This window comes from Dama dama, chromosome 30 (assembly GCF_033118175.1).
Source record: "Dama dama isolate Ldn47 chromosome 30, ASM3311817v1, whole genome shotgun sequence".
In the NCBI taxonomy this organism is placed as follows: Eukaryota; Metazoa; Chordata; class Mammalia; order Artiodactyla; family Cervidae; genus Dama; species Dama dama.
The window spans coordinates 20633579-20651341 of NC_083710.1; the positions used below are offsets into that span (position 1 = coordinate 20633579).

At 43.0% G+C, this 17763-nt stretch overlaps 1 protein-coding gene across 2 annotated transcripts in view; it reads left to right on the forward strand.

Moving 5' to 3' along the window:
- The window catches only part of LRCH1 (leucine rich repeats and calponin homology domain containing 1), a 210336-nt gene extending 207836 nt beyond the window's left edge, over positions 1-2500 (forward strand). For both annotated transcript variants that reach the window (XM_061133487.1, XM_061133486.1), the window contains exon 19: positions 215-2500. In XM_061133487.1, the coding sequence (XP_060989470.1) occupies positions 215-325 (111 nt within the window). In that variant the 3' untranslated portion in view covers positions 326-2500. The remainder of the gene's footprint in view (positions 1-214) is intronic.
- The last annotated feature ends 15263 nt before the right edge of the window (positions 2501-17763 follow it).

Genomic DNA, 17763 nt, shown 5'->3' on the forward strand with positions numbered 1-17763 from the left:
TTCTAGAACAATCCTCACTTGTAGAAAATCATTATTTTCTTTGCCAACACAGAAAAGGTCTTGCAATGGGTTGAAAGCTAGGGAGAGAGCACAGTCCGAGGTGATCAAATAGGCAGACAACAGAGCTCAACTTAACTCCTATCAGTGGTGTCTCGAGGTTTTATCATTAGATTCCAGTCATCTAAAAATCATGCTTTGTTCTTCTTCCTTTTAGGAAAAGCTGTGTCTACCCCATCACATCCTTGAAGAGAAAGGCCTGGTCAAAGTGGGCATTACCGTTCAAGCGTTGCTAGATGTAACTGTAACGAAGGCTCTTTTCACATGAGACCAGCTCCTCTCCTTTGGGTCGGCTCAGACGCTTTTCTGGTCAGAGACCCTGGACTCTGCTCTCAGCACCTGTCCCCTCCAGCCTCCCACTCCCTGCTCCTCTTGACGGACGGACATCAGAGAAGATTTCCTACCTTTCGTGACTGACTCCGACATTAAGGTGAGACAGGTAATTACCTAACACCCATGAGGGAGCTGGTTGTGCAGAGCGGAGCAGCACATCAATGCCTTCTACAGCCTCCTCCATCCCTTCCACGCTCACCCACTGCCATTCCCGAGACGCCAGGCACGGCCCTTCTGCAGCAAAGATGCATTTGTTTTTATTAAAACCAAACACATTGTGTATTTCGTGGGGGAGGGGGGTGGAGGGAATGGAACTCAATCAGGTTTTTCGCCACCAAATTTTTCAAGAAGTTTCTTGAGACCATTGCCTTTAAAAAAAACAAAACAAAACTATTTTCGACATACAAAATATTTATATAAATATTATTTATTAGTGAGTTGTTATTCATCCTTTGGATGCAAATTGTAAACTAGGAAACTATTTTATTACTGCTTTTTTGTGGTTAAACACTTTATTTTAATATTATAAATATTGAGTTATTTTCTATCCTCTTTGGTGTGCAAGTAGTTCTAGGTCTCCATAGTCATGTTTTCTGATGTATATGACTCAAAAAAAAAAATTTAAGCGAAAGAAAAACAGGTGCTTCTGTGACAAGAACTGTTTTCTGGGGAGGCATTATTTACACTTTGGTTTATGGAACATTGGTCTTATTTATATTTCTGCATTCCATCCAGCTTCCTACATTCCAGCAGCCCTGTTGTCCCCTGATATAATGAACTGACTGAAATCAAGAGCGCACCCCAAAGTTATTTGTAAATAGCTGTGATGGAAAAAAAGACATATTAAACTTGAATATAAAAATGTGAACAATTCTTTTTTTGGGTTCATACTTATTTTGCTATGCACAAAACATTCACGTTTTAACGCAAAGAAGTAACGAGTGTTGGCCTCATGTGTCTTGTCGTGTGATTTTGCACTGGACCTGGGTAAAAGTCTAGCACCAAAGGTAGGTAATAAGGAAGTGGTGTAGGAGAGTGGAGAGGAGAAAAAGATGATTCTGTAACCAAAAAGTTTTTTAAGGGCAGCTTAGTGGAAGAGTGAGCAAGAAGTAACTTAAGATACAGAGGACCTAGGTCAGGAAACCAGCACTTTCTACAGCTGCCCATTTTAAAAGAGGCAACAATTCTGAGATGTAGACGTGCTTGTTTTATTGCAGCTTAGCTGGTGGCTTTCAAAGTAGCTCATGAAACACTGTAAGACTCACAAGGTCTGGTGTGAAACCGCAGAAGTGAGTCAGTGAATTGGTGGGGCAGGTGGATGCAACACCAAGGTGGGCACAGGAGAAGGTGAAGTAAGTAGTATTTGTGAGCCTGAAGGGCCCGGGAGGGAGCAAGTTCACAGAAAACAATGAGGTGAGAAAACCCAGCAGAGGAGAGGGATCCGTGTTGGTCTGAGGGAGACGCGTAAGACTTCACAGACACACAACCTATTTCAGGCAGTTACATGCATGTGCACCCACCCTGCAGGTACAGATTTCCCAGGAATTCGTCTTTCAAAGCCTTGTGAATGCTGACTGCACCTTTGCCTCTGTGAAAAGCCATTGTTGAGTTTTTAGAGCAGCAGCAGTCACAAGTTGTAAGAAAAGACAGATGTGAACACAAAAGAGACCAGGAGGACAGTATGCGTTGAACACAGACACATCAGCCGATGCCAGGGCTGCCCTCCAGTCTGGGCAAGGGGGAGGGGGCGCTGAAAACAGTCGTTTGGATTGGCAGCTAGCAGTTACTTCCTATCAAATGTACTGTGCACTTTAACCTAATTTAAAATATATTTTAATGTTTTCCTGTACTGCACAAATACCTGTTTTGTCAAATAGCATAACAATGTAAAAAAAAAAAGAAAACACTTTGAACAAAGAGCGTATTCAATGTAAGCCACAGTCAAAGGTTGATGACAGAAATAGGAATTCAGATGACTGCACCTTGATGGGCATTGAGAATGCAGGGTCCTGAAGTATTTTTTTTACATGTATATATGGCAATATGAAACTCTGTAATCCTTGTTTTGAAAGATTTTTTTTCAGAATTAAAATATTTCTTTTGATACTAATTTTCAGTATTTTCTTGCAGTTGGCTGTATAATATGAATGGCTTCAATATTTTGTAAAATGCTTTTTTTTTTACTCTTCAAAATGGAATCCTTTGTGTGGCTAAGATGTCTTCAAGATCTTTGTCCATTGCTTATATGTGCAATAAGATGTGCATGGCCGGCTGACAGTGCCCTAAGTGGACAGAATATGCACAGTGCAAATATCCTTCCTTCTATGATTTAACAGCCATTAAAACTTTGAATTTGTACAAACCATCTTCTGATTGACTTACCCATCAGATGCAGAAAAGAAATCCAGAGTGTCACTGATGAAACAGATGGTAGCAATCATCTAGTGTATATATTAATGTTTTTGTGTTATGTATTGTGAAATATAAATATAATATGCATATATAGGATAGGACAGTTTTTATCCAAACTAAGATCTCCCCTGGAACCCACAGAACATACAGCACTCAAGAGCAGAGTTGCTGTGGTTGGGAGGGGCAGGTGAGGGAGGGCAGCTGGAGTCCATGTGTATCAGACCTCTCCACTTCCCCTTGGGTGGTGGCCCCAGAAGTGTCCTTGAGGAAGTCTGAAGGTTCTGTGCTTGCTGTGAAACCCTGGGGTCTGGTCCTCCCTCCCAACTGTCTACTGAGGAATCCGACCCTCAGGGAGTGCAGTGGCTTCCTGATTACACCTCCCATGAATCCAGGTCGGTGTTACCATTTTCCCCACACATCCAGCCTACCTCTGGGAGAAGAGCAGCTGTTTTGAGGAATTCAAGGGAAAACAGGGACAGATCATTTCTGCTTTCTTGCCCCAACCCACACACAAGAGTTGAAACCCACAACCTGAGCAGGGACGGCTGGGACCAGTCAGGGCCTCGACACTTAGGAACCAGATCTACTGAGTCAGAAGAGCTATACCTGGCCTGTGAGGCTCTTGACTGGAAGTGCTGCTCCTGTACCCAAAGCGTAGCCATCTTGGTCTCTTGCACATTATAGGAGTCCAGTGCTTTGCAGATGCTCTGCGTTGTAATTTCACTGGAACGACTGTGAAGGACAAGGGGGAGGATGGAAGCGGGAGCACGGGGGGGGGAGCCTGGCAGGGCATGTTTGCATCAGGGTCACCCTTGGAGTTCAGCCACACAACACTGACCACAGCTGGGGACTGTCCCAGAGACTGAATTCTAGTTACCAGCTGTATCTGAGCACTTCGTGGTTTCTCCTGGGGTGAGATGAGGGCAGCAACGACGCCAGTGGGACTGGTTATCTATTCTGTCTTCCACTGGAGGCCGGCTAGCAGAGATCAGGTCCCTTTGGCTGTGGGTAAGACAGGATTCCCCTCTAAAGAGCTCTCTGTACTTCCCACACTCACATGCTAACGGGCCACCTAAATGGCCAGAATTTATGGAGTGGTTCCTGAGAGTCCAGTGTTTTTTCTGAAGTTTCAGTTCAGTCGCTCAGTCATATGCAACTCTTTGCGACCCCATGGTCAGCACGCCAGGCCTCCCTGTCCATCACCAACTCCCAGAGCTGGCTCAAATGCATGCCCATTGAGTTGGTGATGCCATCCAACCATCTCATCCTCTGTTGTCCCCTTCTCCTCCAGCCTTCAATCTTTCCCAGCATCAGGGTCTTTTCCAGTGAGTTGGTTTTTCACATCAAGTGGCCAAAGTATTGGAGTTTTAGCTTTAGCATCAGTCCTTCCAATGAATATTCAGGATTGATTTCCTTCAGGATTGATTGGTTGGATCTCCTTGCAATCCAAGAGACTCTCAAGAGCTTTCTCCAATACCACAGTTCAAAAGCATCAAGTCTTCGGCGCTCAGCTTTCTTTATAGTCCAACTCTCACATCCATACATGACTACTGGGAAAACCATAGTTTGACTAGACAGACCTTTGTTGGTAAAGATCCTGAACTATAAAGGTTCTGAACTATCGGTTCAGTTCAGATCAGTCGCTCAGTCGTGTCTGCCTCTTTGCGACCCCATGAATCACAGCACACCAGGCCTCCCTATCCATCACCAACTCCCAGAGTTTACTCAGACTCAGGCCCATCAAGTCGGTGATGCCATCCAGCCATCTCATCCCCTGTCGCCCCTTTCTCCTCCTGCCCCCAATCCCTCCCAGCATCAGGGTCTTTTCCAATGAGTCAACTCTTTGCATGAGGTGGCCAGAGTACTGGAGTTTCAGCTTCAGCATCAGTCCTTCCAATGAACACCCAGGACTGATCTCCTTTAGGATGGACTGGTTGGATCTCCTTGCAGTCCAAGGGACTCTCAAGAGTCTTCTCCAACACCACAGTTCAAAAGCATCAATTTTTCGGCACTCAGCTTTCTTCACAGTCCAACTCTCACATCCATACATGACCACTGGAAAAACCATAGCCCTGACCAGACGGACCTTTGTTGGCAAAGTAATGTCTCTGCTTTTTAATATGCTATGAAGGTTGGTCATAACTTTCCTTCCAAGGAGTAAGCGTCTTTTAATTTCATGGCTGCAGTCACCATCCACAGTGATTTTGGAGCCCAAAAAAATGAAGTCTGACACTGTTTCCACTGTCTCCCCATCTATTTCCCATGAGGTAATGGAACCAGATGCCATGATCTTAGTTTTCTGAATGTTAAGCTTTAAGCCAACTTTTTCACTCTCCTCTTTCACTTTCATTAAGAGGCTTTTTAGTTCCTCTTCACTCTCTGCCATAAGGGTGGTGTCATCTGCATATCTGAGGTTATTAATATTTCTCCCGGCAATCTTGATTCCAGCTTGTGCTTCTTGCAGCCCAGCGTTTCTCATGATGTACTCTGCATAGAAGTTAAATAAGCAAGGTGACAATATACAGCCTTGATGTACTCCTTTTCCTATTTGGAACCAGTCTGTTGTTCCATGTCCAGTTCTAACTGTTGCTTCCTGACCTGCATACAGGTTTCTCAAGAGGCAGGTCAGGTGGTTTGGTATTCCCATCTCTTTCAGAATTTTCCACAGTTTATTGTGATCCACACAGTCGAAGAAGCTTTCGCATAGTCAATAAAGCAGAAATAGATGTTTTTTCTGGAACTCTCTTGCTTTTTCGATGGTCCAGCGGATATTGGCAATTTGATCTCTGGTTCCTTGGCCTTTTCTAAAACCAGCTTGAACATCTGGAAGTTCTCGGTTCACGTATTGCTGAAGCCTGGCTTAGAGAATTTTGAGCATTACTTTACTAGCATGTGAGATGAGTGTAATTGTGCGGTAGTTTGAGCATTCTTTGGCATTGCCTTTCTTAGGGATTGGAATGAAAACTGACCTTTTCCAGTCCTGTGGCCACTGCTAAGCTCCATTAAAACATGGCTGCTTGTCTATTTGGTTCTCAGCTGCTTCTCCATTGCCCAGTACAGTGCTAATCATGCCGTAGGCATTGGAGAGATGTCAGAAGAATCAATGAACTTTACATACATTATCTCAAAGTCTCTTACCAAAATGCAATAAGGAAGGGACTTGCAGTAGACACCCATGGTGAAATGAGTCGCTCAGTCTTTCCGACTCTGTGTGACCCCATGGGCTGTACAGTCCATGGAATTCTCCAGGCCAGTATACTGGAGCGGGTAGCCTTTTCCTTCTCCAGGGGATCTTCCCAACCCAGGGACTGAACCCAGGTCTCCCACATTGCAGGTGGATTCTTTACCAGCTGAGCCACAAGGGAAGCCCAGGAAGACTGGAGTGATTAGGCTATCCCTTCCCCAGCAGATCTTTACAACCCAGGAATTGAACTGGGGTCACCTGCATTGCAGATGGATTCTTTACCAACTGAGCTAGGAGGGAAGCCCAGACGCCCATGGGGTTGTCCCCTAATACCACGTGCTTCTAGGAGCTAACCTTGCCTTGTATACCATGAGGTTTTCTGTGTTTCTTTCTTTTTTTTTGGCTGCACCCAAGTGACATGCAGGATCTTAGTTCCCAACTGGAATCAACGCATGCCCCCTGCAACGGGAGTGCAGAGCCCTAACCACTCTACTGCCCAGCCATTCCCTTGGGGGTTCTTACCTGACGCTGCCCACTGGCTCAGGGGCAGCCCCGTTGGCCACAGTTGACTAATAAGTCTCCTGCAGGACTCAGATTCTTTCCTGGTGACTGAAGACAGAAGACACACAATCTGGGAAACAGCTAGAGTATGAAGCTGACCTGCAGGGAGAAGTAACCAAAAAAGCCCTGCTGTTTGCATTCTTGATCCAGTAGTAAAGAGTTCGGTATTTCTGAAGCTTGAGTTGGCAAACCCCCCATGAATGTTTTCAAAGAGGCAGTGACTTTGCATGGAATTATTTGAGTGCAAATTAACTAGCAGAAGCTGAGACTCAGAGTATTCAAATAACTCATTCAAGGTCACAGCAGGGGAGAGAGCAGGGCAAAGTCAAATTCAGCCATCTCAGGCCAATGTCCTTTTCTCCGTACAGAAGAACTTCCCAGCAGAGCTAACCCAGGTGAAGTTTCTAGAGTTAAAAGAAAAAAAAAGTTCTCGACAATACCTAAGATGTTTGGAGATAGAAAAGAAAGTATATTTGTAAAATAAAACCTGGTAAGCTGAACCTGTTGGGACCAGTGCAAAAGCTAGGTAAGACAGATTAAGGTCAGAACAAGAAGAACAGGAAAAAAAGATTTATAGATAAGCACAGAGAGAGGACACACACCTCACTTTGACCTGAGGTCTGGGAACAAATCTCCATTTTCCTCGCCATTTTTCTCTACCAATTTAATAAAACATTGCTATGACTTTTTAAAATTTGGGGATTCTTTCTGTTTATCAAAGTTATACATGTTCATCATAGAAACTTTGGAAAGTATAGAGAGGTTGGGGAAGCCCAGTAATCCCAGCTTAAGGGAACTGTTAAACTTTCAAAATATTTTCTTTGAGATATTCCTATGCATTTTTACAGAGTACCACCCTAAATACTGGTTCCCCCCCTCCCCCGCACCTTGTTAATGGTAGAGCATATGTGTTTTCCAGGATAGAATTGTTTCCTGAAAGAAACTATGGTCTCTAACAGGCATAACAGGATATTTTAGAGGCTTCCTCTAGAAGCACCTAGAAGCATGTCTAGTTCCTAGAAGCACGTGGTACTAGGCAGGCAATACCTAAAAGAAGCAGAAAGTGAAAGTTGCTCACTTGTGTCTGACTCTTTGCGACCCCATGGTCGCAAAGTCCATGGAATTCTCCAGGCAAGAATACTAAAGTGGGTTGCCATTCTCTTCTACAGGGGATCTTCCTGACCCAGGGATCGATCCTGGGTCTCCTTCATTGCAGGCAGATTCTTTACCAGCTGAGGTACCAGGGAGTCCCCAAAGAAGTAGATGTACTTGGAAATAAGGGTAAGGGCACTTAGGTCTTTGGTGAAAGGGAGCCTGCAAGAAAAATGGGGAAGTACAGGGGGGTGGGGAGGGGAGGGAGTGCAAGAGGGAAGGGATATGTGTATACTAATAACTGATTCGCAGCAACAACCAACACAACATTCATTGTAAAGCAATTATCTGCCAATTAAAAATAAAAAGAGAGGTGATCACTAGGGATGCCTTCTAGAAAGTGGCCACTAGGGGGTGCGTCCTTAAACAGCTCCACAATGAGCTCCTGAACTCCACTCAATCCAGGAGGAAGCTTTGAGAAATGGTGTGGGACACCTCCAGCCTTCCCTGGGGACGCTAGTGGTAAAGAAGGTGAAGGTGAAGTCGCTCATTCGTGTCTGACTCTTTGCGACCCCATGGACTGTAGCCTACCAGGCTCTTCCATCCATGGGATTTTCCAGGCAAGAGTACTGGAGTGGGTTGCCATTTACCTGCAAATGCAGGAGATGTAAGTGACTCAGGTTCAATCCCTGAGAAGATCCCCTGGAGGAGGACATGGCAACATAGTCTAATACTCCTGTCTGGAGAATCCTATGGACAGAGGAGCCTGGCAGGCACAGTACACGGGGTGGCAAAGAGTCGGACACAACTGAAGCGACTAAGGACAGACAGACAACAGAACACCTCACACTTCAGAATTATCCCAGTCAAGCTCCCTAGAGGGAGCTGAAGTATTCATAGCCCAGAAAAACCTCCTCCAACAACATGCCTAGAAATGCTTCAAAAATAAATAATACACATTTAACTGCTGTGATTATTATAAGAAAATAAGGAAATCCATAGCTCAGAGTGATAAGACAAAGGTGAAGCCGCAGCTGTACTGGGATCTTTTGTCCATCTTGATGATGACCAAGAAAAGATATTATTAATAGGTCTTCTGTGATGGAAATAAGTACATGGACCCATTCAGGGGTAACTCCTGAGTCGGATGTGAAATCTCTGCACAAAGCTAGGATCTGTATAAAGCTGCCTCTTCATTGAAAGGATAGGGGGAAAAAAAATCAGTCCATCTGCAAAGGGAGAGAACAAGGCAACTAGCCATTACTGACAGAGAGTAGGTGGGAAATATTATCTCCTGTGACTTTGTCATCACAGCTCTCATCTTCCATAGGCTTAAGATTTGAGTTTTTACCACAGATACAGTCTGGGAAACCCCAAGATGAAGCATGCATACTTTTTTTTTTTTTGAAGCATGCATACTTAAAGTCTCTCAGATTTGTCACACTCCAGGACACCAGGGAGATAAAAAAGCAGTTCCTTACTGAAGGAAGGTTTCCACCACCAAGACCCTAATTCCTCAGGATTATACCCAACCATGCATGGGTTTACAATCCAAAGTGACAAAGTTAGCTCTGAAACTTGAAGCTTGAAAGCTTCTGCAACTTATTTGCTGGCAAGTCTTGATCTGAACTGTCAGGAGACTATTTTTTTTTTTTTTTTTTTACCATTTATCCTCTTAGTATTCAGAAGAGAATAGATTTATGAGAGGCAATATATAAAGAGATGGTGATTGAGAACTTTCCAGAGTTGATAATGCATTCGAATGCTCAGATGGAGAAAGCATAGTGCATTTTAGGCAGGATAAATAAAGACAAAGACAATCCTAAAAGTGAAGACAACTTACCTACAAAAAAGAAGAAAAATCCAACTGGTTTGACAATATAGACTTCCTGATAGTACAATCAGAAGCCAACAGACAGTGAGTAACCTCTTTAAAGTGCTAAGAGAAAATAAATATTCATAACTTGAGACAAAAAATGAATTACCATCAACTCACTCCCATTGAATTAAGTATTTCAGGGAGAAGAAAGGTCTAAAATTCAAAAAAGTATGGTTGACAAATAAATATAAAACTGCATAAGCATATTTGAATAAGCACTGGCCAGAGGACAATGACCACTGGGGTCATAATTTGGAGTAGGAGGTTGCTAAATAAAGGACAGTGGGAAGAAAGTGCCAGTTGGTTATTACAAAAGACAGGAAGGCATTATGGAAGTTCAAATACTCTAATTCCTTGTACTTCTTTGATGGAGGGTAGAGATGTTGATTTCTTTTTAATTGTGTTAAATGTAAACGTGGACGTATTAATATAAGAAAAGAGTATTGCTTTTAAATCAGTAAAGAAGAAACTATGAATTTAAAAATCCCTTCCAAAAGTCACAGGAAGGAAGTGGATTGGGAAGAAGATGCAAAAGAAGCAGAACAAGCAGAGTGGCCCCAAATAACAGAGTAGAAATAAACCCAAATATATCAGCAATTACAGTAAATACTAAAGAACTAGATAGCTAAAAGGCAGGTTAAAAATGCAACTATATGATGTTTATAGACACCATGAAATATAAGGACACAAATTGAGAATAAAAGGACCACACATTGATTTGTATGTGTTCCACACATATAAATAAAAGGAAAGTCAGTAAAGTTATACTAGTATCACTCGGTAAAGGCAGTTGAGGACAGTCATCTGAACAGCTAAGCAGAACCTTCCAGCAAGTGGTACTTGAAATCTGTGTCAATATATATCCAGGACAGCTGTGTTCAACCAAAAAGTCTTTGTGTTAAGAGGTACACATATTAATGGATGGAGGACACTGTCCTGTCAAGCAGGTCTGGAGCTGAGGATCATTGCATTGAGCACAAGGTCGTTCAGAAGATGGAACGAACATTCTCAGATGAGGACAAACAGGCTTTTTCTGACTCAGAGAGGTGATGAGACTGAAGGAACAGCAGGCAGTTGCCTGTAGAAAACCCATCTTATGACTCTCCTCTGCTTTTCAAATGCTGGACTTGAAGGTACAGCAACACTAAGGGAAAAATAAACAGCTGAGGGTTTAGAGAGGACCGCTGACTCGGTATTTCTGCAGGATCAAGTGGGGGTAAGGTGGGGGTGGGATTGGGGAGAAAGCGTAGGTAGGGGTAAGCTGCCTGTTCTCTGCGATTAGACCTAAGTCAATAAAATTGGGCACTTGGCTGATAGATGCTCCCCAACAACTTTCACTTTCCTTTGAGAGGTAAAAGAAGGTATCCGATCTCCTGGAATTTGAGTCCCACATAAGTATCTGTTGCAGTCACAGGAGCTGAGGGCTGGGAACAGAGAAGGAAGACACATCTTCTGTCTGAGGAAGACACCGCGGAGCCTCTGGTGAGGATGAATGTGTAGACGTGAGTAGCGGACATGCCACCACACACACATTTATTGCTTAGCTGGATACAACTCTGCTTGGAAAATAGTGTTGACGCTGTGTCCTTTGGCTCTCTTCCTACTTCCTGCTTCCGTTCTTCAAACTGCGGTCTCAAATCTCCTTTGGTCTGCTCTCGTCTTGTCTCTTCATTTACAGGGAAAATGAAGACCATCAGATGTGAACTGTTGAATCATTTCCTGTCTTGGAGGTGAAAATGACTGTCCACGTTTCCAAGGTTAAATGTCTGCTCCACGGCTGCAGGGGACTTTGTGTGATTGGTCTCTGTCTCTGCGTGTCTCTCTCTCTTACTTCCTCCCTCCTGCATCTTCTCCAATCTCTCCTCTCTATCTATCGTGATTCAGCCACAAACTTCAGCCTCACCAGCCTGTGGGAAACAATTCCCTTGATTTCACCTTTCTGCTCAAAAAAACTGTCCAGTCTCTTGTCCTCCCAGACCCTTCGAGAATGTTCTTTGAAGGGTATTGTGTGAACAGTGCTGGCAAGCAAGCTCCATGAATATAGGAGTCTTTGTTTACTGCTGGACGAGGCCAGGACAGTCTAAAATATAATAGGCACTTGATAAGCGTTTGTTGAATAAATGAACCAGCGCCCTCACTTTCCATTCATTTTCCCTCTTGTCCTCACCACTCCATTGAAAACACTCATAATAATGTCATGGATCCCACCCCAGTCGCTTGATCCAATGGCCTCTTTTCATTCCTTGCTCTAGTTGATTCTCTTGTAGCATTTGGGGTGTTGAGTCCTTGCTACTTGAAACCCAAGAGTTCTGTCCTGGTGCTATTTTTCTGTCTCAGAGTGTTCATTTTCCGTTTTCTTCATAGGCTCCACCTTCTTTTTCTTTTCTTTTTTTAAGGAGGAGTGTTGACACTCTTCAATTCCTGTGAAAGATATCTATCTCGTGGTTCCAACAGCAGCAGCGATGTATAAGTCTACATATCCTCACAATTCTAGGACCTGCTTCCCCTCTGAGATCCAGAATAATGTAGCTCTGAGTATCTTCACTTGAATGTCCTTGTGGAAGTCACCCACTTGGAGGTTCTTCAACCTTAATGTATTTGAACTTGAACTCCCTACTATTAATACCTCTCCAAACCCCTTCTTCTTCTCATGTATCTCCCGATTCAATGGTCTCATCACCTGCCCAGTCTCCCAGGTTAGACATGTAGGGTCATCACTGATGTGTCCCTGGCCCTTTCAGTTGGTCACTAAAAAATGTAGATTCTTCCTCAGAAACATCTCTCAGCCCCAGCACCGCCTCTTCACCCCTACCACCTTAGTGCCAGCCTCATCAGCTCTTTCTGAGATGAGTAGTCAATGGTCCATTTGGTCTCCCTGTCTACCTTATCTTTACAACCTTCTCCTGTGACCATAATATGAAAAAAAGCACAAGTCTTAGCATGTCTCTTCCCTACTAGAAATACCTTCACTGCCTCACGGTTCCTTGTTCTCAGGTTTCAATGCTATGCACGCCTTTCCAGCCTGTTGGCAATTTATCACTTGGTGCAGCCCCGCCAGTCTCCCATTACCACCAGGGTCTCTGACTTTGTTTCCTGGGCTACACATGCTCTCACCTCTTCTTGACTTTGCAGAGTGCTACCCAGGCTTGATGACTGACGGTCAATGCCTTTCATTTCGGTGAACTTTCCCCTCCCCCTCCAGATGATGTCTTCCTCCTTGGTACTCCCGAAAAAAGAACCCATTCTGCTGTAGTTGAAGGTTTGCTTCCCAATAATCCTCTTTTATCAAGCTCATATTAGACAAATAATAATTCAGTGGGGAAAGGGACATAATAAGACTCACAATAATTTATTTGTTCTCATAGAAATCTTAATAACCAGAGTAGTCACAGATCCAAGTGATGAAAATTAAATACAATAGCTGAAGTTTATTGAGTACTTGGGGCTTCCCAGGTGGCGCTAGTGGTAAAGAACCTGCCTGCCAGTGCAAGAGACATAAGAGACACGGGTTCGATGCCTGGCTTGGGAAGATCCCCTGGAGGAGGGCATGGCAACCCACTCCAGTATTCTTGCCTGGACAGTCCCCATGGGCAGAGGAGCCTGGTGGGCTATAGTCAATGGATTGCAAAGAGTCAGACACAACTGAAGCAACTTAGCATGCACCCCAAATTGAGTACTTACGACCTGACCGGCCCTGTTAAAGGTTTGTATTGGAAATCTCACAGCAACCCTGTGAGAAGCACCTACATAATCCCTCTGCCTTGACTTTGTGCAATGAGCCAGATCAGACTAACTGAATAAGGCTGGGCTTAGCAGAATTACCTTAGAATCTATATTTAAAAATCATTCCAACAGCTGGGACAGCCTCTCTGCACTATGCAGAAAGAAATGGGCTACATTATTCTACAATGAATACAGGAAATTTCTATACTCCATCAGGTTTTCTTTGAATATGACTAAGAAAATGAGTTACTTGCTGTTTATTCTGGGAAACTATTTGTAGTGTATTGTCTGTTGTGCTTCTCCTAATCACAACACTAGGTGGCAGTGTTTTTACTGAAATGATTTGAGAAGAAAACAGAAAGGACTAGGTTTTAGTCTTCTGAGAATGAAAATTGTGCTTATGCAGCAATGACCAAAGAGGCAATGTATCTCTAATCCACCACTGGGGCAGCCTGTGCTCAATATTATAACTCTGCATGCAGGGCTAAAACACACCTGTCTAGATTTCAGGAAGATTTCTGAAATACAATCTTGGGGGAAAAAAAAAAAAGTCCTCTTACTCAGTTCCCTCCTTCAGAGCACATTTTCTCTTCATATTTGAATTTGTCCAACAAACCCAATAAGATAAAAATGTTCACTGATTTAACTGGTTGAGGACATGCTGCTGTCGTCCCAAAGTGGAAGGGCTAGGCTTCTCATCGTCACCTACTGTCACTCATCAGGTATCACCCGTGGCGGAAGACGGACACCTGCTGCCAGAGAGAAGAAGGCATCAGTGCTCCTGGATTGGAGCCCTGGAATCAGGCCAAATAGAACACAATAGAATTCCTTTTATTATCTCTTTAAGACCGAAAGGACATTTTCTCCTGGACTGGCCAGGGCTACTAAAGGATGTGAAGAAGTATACAAACTGTTTTCCTGGAGGGAGGCATTTTATTTTTAGAAAAACAAATTAATAGCACAGCAGATATTCTGTGCTGGTCCTCACAAATTCTTTTTTCACAAAAGGTTGCAGTTGGGGACTTCTGAGGGTCTCATACTTGCATAGGCATCCTCAGCATATGAACTATTATTTACAATTGTATATATTAATTTACCAATGCATTATGTATATTATAAGGCATATAGAAAAATATAAATATACATTGTAATAGGAGGGAATGAAATGAAAATAAACAAAGGCAGAAGCTCTATTACATTCCTATGGGTGATCTCTAAGGAAAGGACACCTCACTCAGGAGTCCTCTGACACTAGTGCATTGGTTACTAATATCCAGGTGGGATGAGAATGATTTCATATGGGTATCTTATTTTGCTATGCTCCACGGTTCTGTGAGTTAGAGGGTGAAGGGGCTCTTGTCTACACATTTTCAGGTGAGGAATCAGACTTATAAGGATGAAATGAGCTGCCCAAGTTACCTTATGGAAGCAGGAGACATATCAGGTTAACTTCTTCTGAAAGTATCATTATAATAATTCTATCTTTAAAGTGTTTTTGAATCAGAACTTAAATCCTCAGGCCTGTAAAGAAAGTGAGAAGTGCATGGGACTTCCCTGGTGGTCCAGTGGTTAAGAATCCACCTTCCAATGTAGGGGACGTGGATTTGATCCCTGGTAGGGGAACTAAGATCCCAGATGCCACAGGGCAACCAAGCCCGTGCTCTGCAACAAGAGAAGACTGTGTGCTGCAGCTCGAGAAACGTGCTCACCACAAGGAGAAGCCTTTTGCTGCAATGAAGACCCAGCACAGTCAAAAACACACACACATAAAGATGTTGACATGTATGGTGTAAGCACTGTTTCTTCTTCCTGGCTTTCAACATTTATTAAACATTAATGTTTAAAATTCATGTTTCCAACTTAAGATATGCTATATGCATAAATAACTTGTTAGTAAAGTTGACCTCACCCGTCAAAACTAAAGCCACTTTGTCTCTCATCCAGGGTGTATGTTCATCGTGGCCAAATACAAGAACGGCATTTTTTCTGATGAGAATATGTAAAAAAGCCGTTTGGATAATTTGAAATGTTTATGAACTCTTCAAAACAAAAACTCATGTCTAGCTTGTCACAGTTTATTACACATATTAAAAATATTTTTAAAATGTCAGTTTGGAATTTTTCCACTGTAAGATTTCAATAAATAATTTTTATCTGGACTCCACTTGCATCTTCAAAATTCAGAGAGCTCACAAGCCATCACACATCACCGTCACTTCTAAGTGGTTTCTAAATGAGATAACATTATTTGACTCCATAAGTGATGTGGCCACTGAAAACTGTATTCTCCCAAATAAACATCCTTGTATAACATCAAGAATTTCCTTTCTTTTTCATGCAGTAGTATATTTATGATCTTCACAACATGACTACTTAAGAGATTTTAACACAATCTTCACTAAAGTATAACACATATGAAAATGTGTATAAATCTTAAGTGTATGGCCTGATGAATTTGCCAAGTGAACATGCTCATATACTAAGCACCCAAATGAAGCAAACATCACTAGTCCCCTGAAGGACCTTGCATGCTACCCTCTAATCTCCTCTGCCTAGGGCCCTTACTCCTTCTGCTATAAGTAATCCCATCCTGACTTCTAACACCATAGATGAGATTTGCCTGGCTTAGACTCTTATATGCAATGGTACATAATGATATATACAGTTTATAATTTTGTACTTGGATTCTTCCACTCAAGATTGTGTTTGAGGGATTTCCCTGGTGGTCCAGTGGTTAAGACTCTGCACGTCCACTTCCAGGGGCACTGGTTCCAGCCTTGGTTGGGGAACTAAGATCCTGTATATCATGTGGTATGGCAAAAAAAAAAAAAAAAAGATTTGTGTTTAATGTTTGAGACTCTGTGCTGCTGCATCTAATTTTAGTGTGTTTATCTCATTGTAGAATATTCCACTGTACAAATAGACTGGTTTTATGCATACTATTGTAGATGGGCATGTGGGTTGTTTCCAGATTTGGGCTATTATGAGCAGTGCTGCTATGAACATTCTCATATAGGCTTTACATACATGTTTCTGCTGGGTACACCTCTGGTGGGATTGTTATGTTGACTTAAACTCAACTTTCAAAAAACTAAGATCATAGCATGTGGTCCCATCACTTCATGGCAAATAGATGGGAAAAAAATGGAAACAGTGATAGACTTTGCTTTCTTGGGCTCCAAAATCACTGTGGACAGTGACTGCAGCCACAAAATTAAAAGGTTCTTGCTCCTTGGAAGAAAAGCTCTGACAAACCTAGACAGCACATTAAGAAGCAGAGACATCACTTTGCTGACAAAGGTCCATATAGTCAAAGCTATGGTTTTTCCAGTAGGCATGTATAGATGTGATAGTTGGACCATAAAGAAGGCTGAGTGCTGAAGAACTAATGCTTCTGAATTGTAGTGCTGGAGAAAGTGAAAGTGAAGGTTGCTCAATCATGTCCGACTCTTTGCGACCCCATGGACTGTAGCCTCCCAGGCTCCTCTGTCAATGGAATTCTCCAGGCCAGAGTACTGGAGTGGGTTGCCTATCCCTTCTCCAGGGAATCTTCCTGATCCAGGATTCGAACCAGGGTCTACTGCATTGCAGGCAGATTCTTTACTACCTGAGCTACCAGGGAAGTCCCTGGGAGAAGACCCTTTGAATCCTTTGGACAGCAAGGAGGTCAAACCAATCAATCCTAAAGGAAATCAACTCTGAATAGTCATTGGAAGTACTGAGGCTGAAGCTGAAGCTCCAGTACTTTGGCCACCTGATGCGAACAGCTGACTCACTGGAAAAGACCCTGATGTTGGGAAAGATTGAGGGCAGGAGGAGAAGGGGGTGACAGTGGATGAGATGGTTGGATGGCATCATCGACTCAATGGACATGAGTTTGAGCAAACTCTGGGAGTTAGTGAAGGAAAGGGAAGACTGGCGTGCACAGTCCATGGGGTCACGAACAGTTGGATATGACTGAGTGACGGGACATTATGCTGGATCTCAGCAGACTCTGCCAGTTACACTCCCATTAGCAGGTCACCATACCGCCAGGCCAACACTTGCGATTTCTCCTAACTTTAGCCATTTAGGGAGGAGTATAGCAGCACTTCATTGTCTGCATTTCCCTGGTCTTATAAACACGTTTTCATGTATTTATTAACCGTACTTACATCCCATATTGATAAGTACCCAATGGAATCTTTTGCCCATTTTTCTGTTGGTTTATCTTTTAAATAATTAATTTATGGAGTTCTCTATATATTCTTCAAGTTCTGTCGGATACCCATTTTGCAAGCACCTCCACCCATTTCATGGCTTGCCTCTACTAGTAATGGTGGCTTCCCTGTATTGTTTTGTTTCATAAAGGGAGATTCAAGAGGGCTTTTACATTTATAGTGATCCAGGAGATGAGTCAATTCCTTTGCCTCCTTCTGTCAGGTGACTCAGAGGCACACAAGACTAGTATTAGGAGTTCACTTTTAGGTTATTTGTTATTATAAAGTCATTGAAATGGTTCCTTATTATATGAGAGACTGGA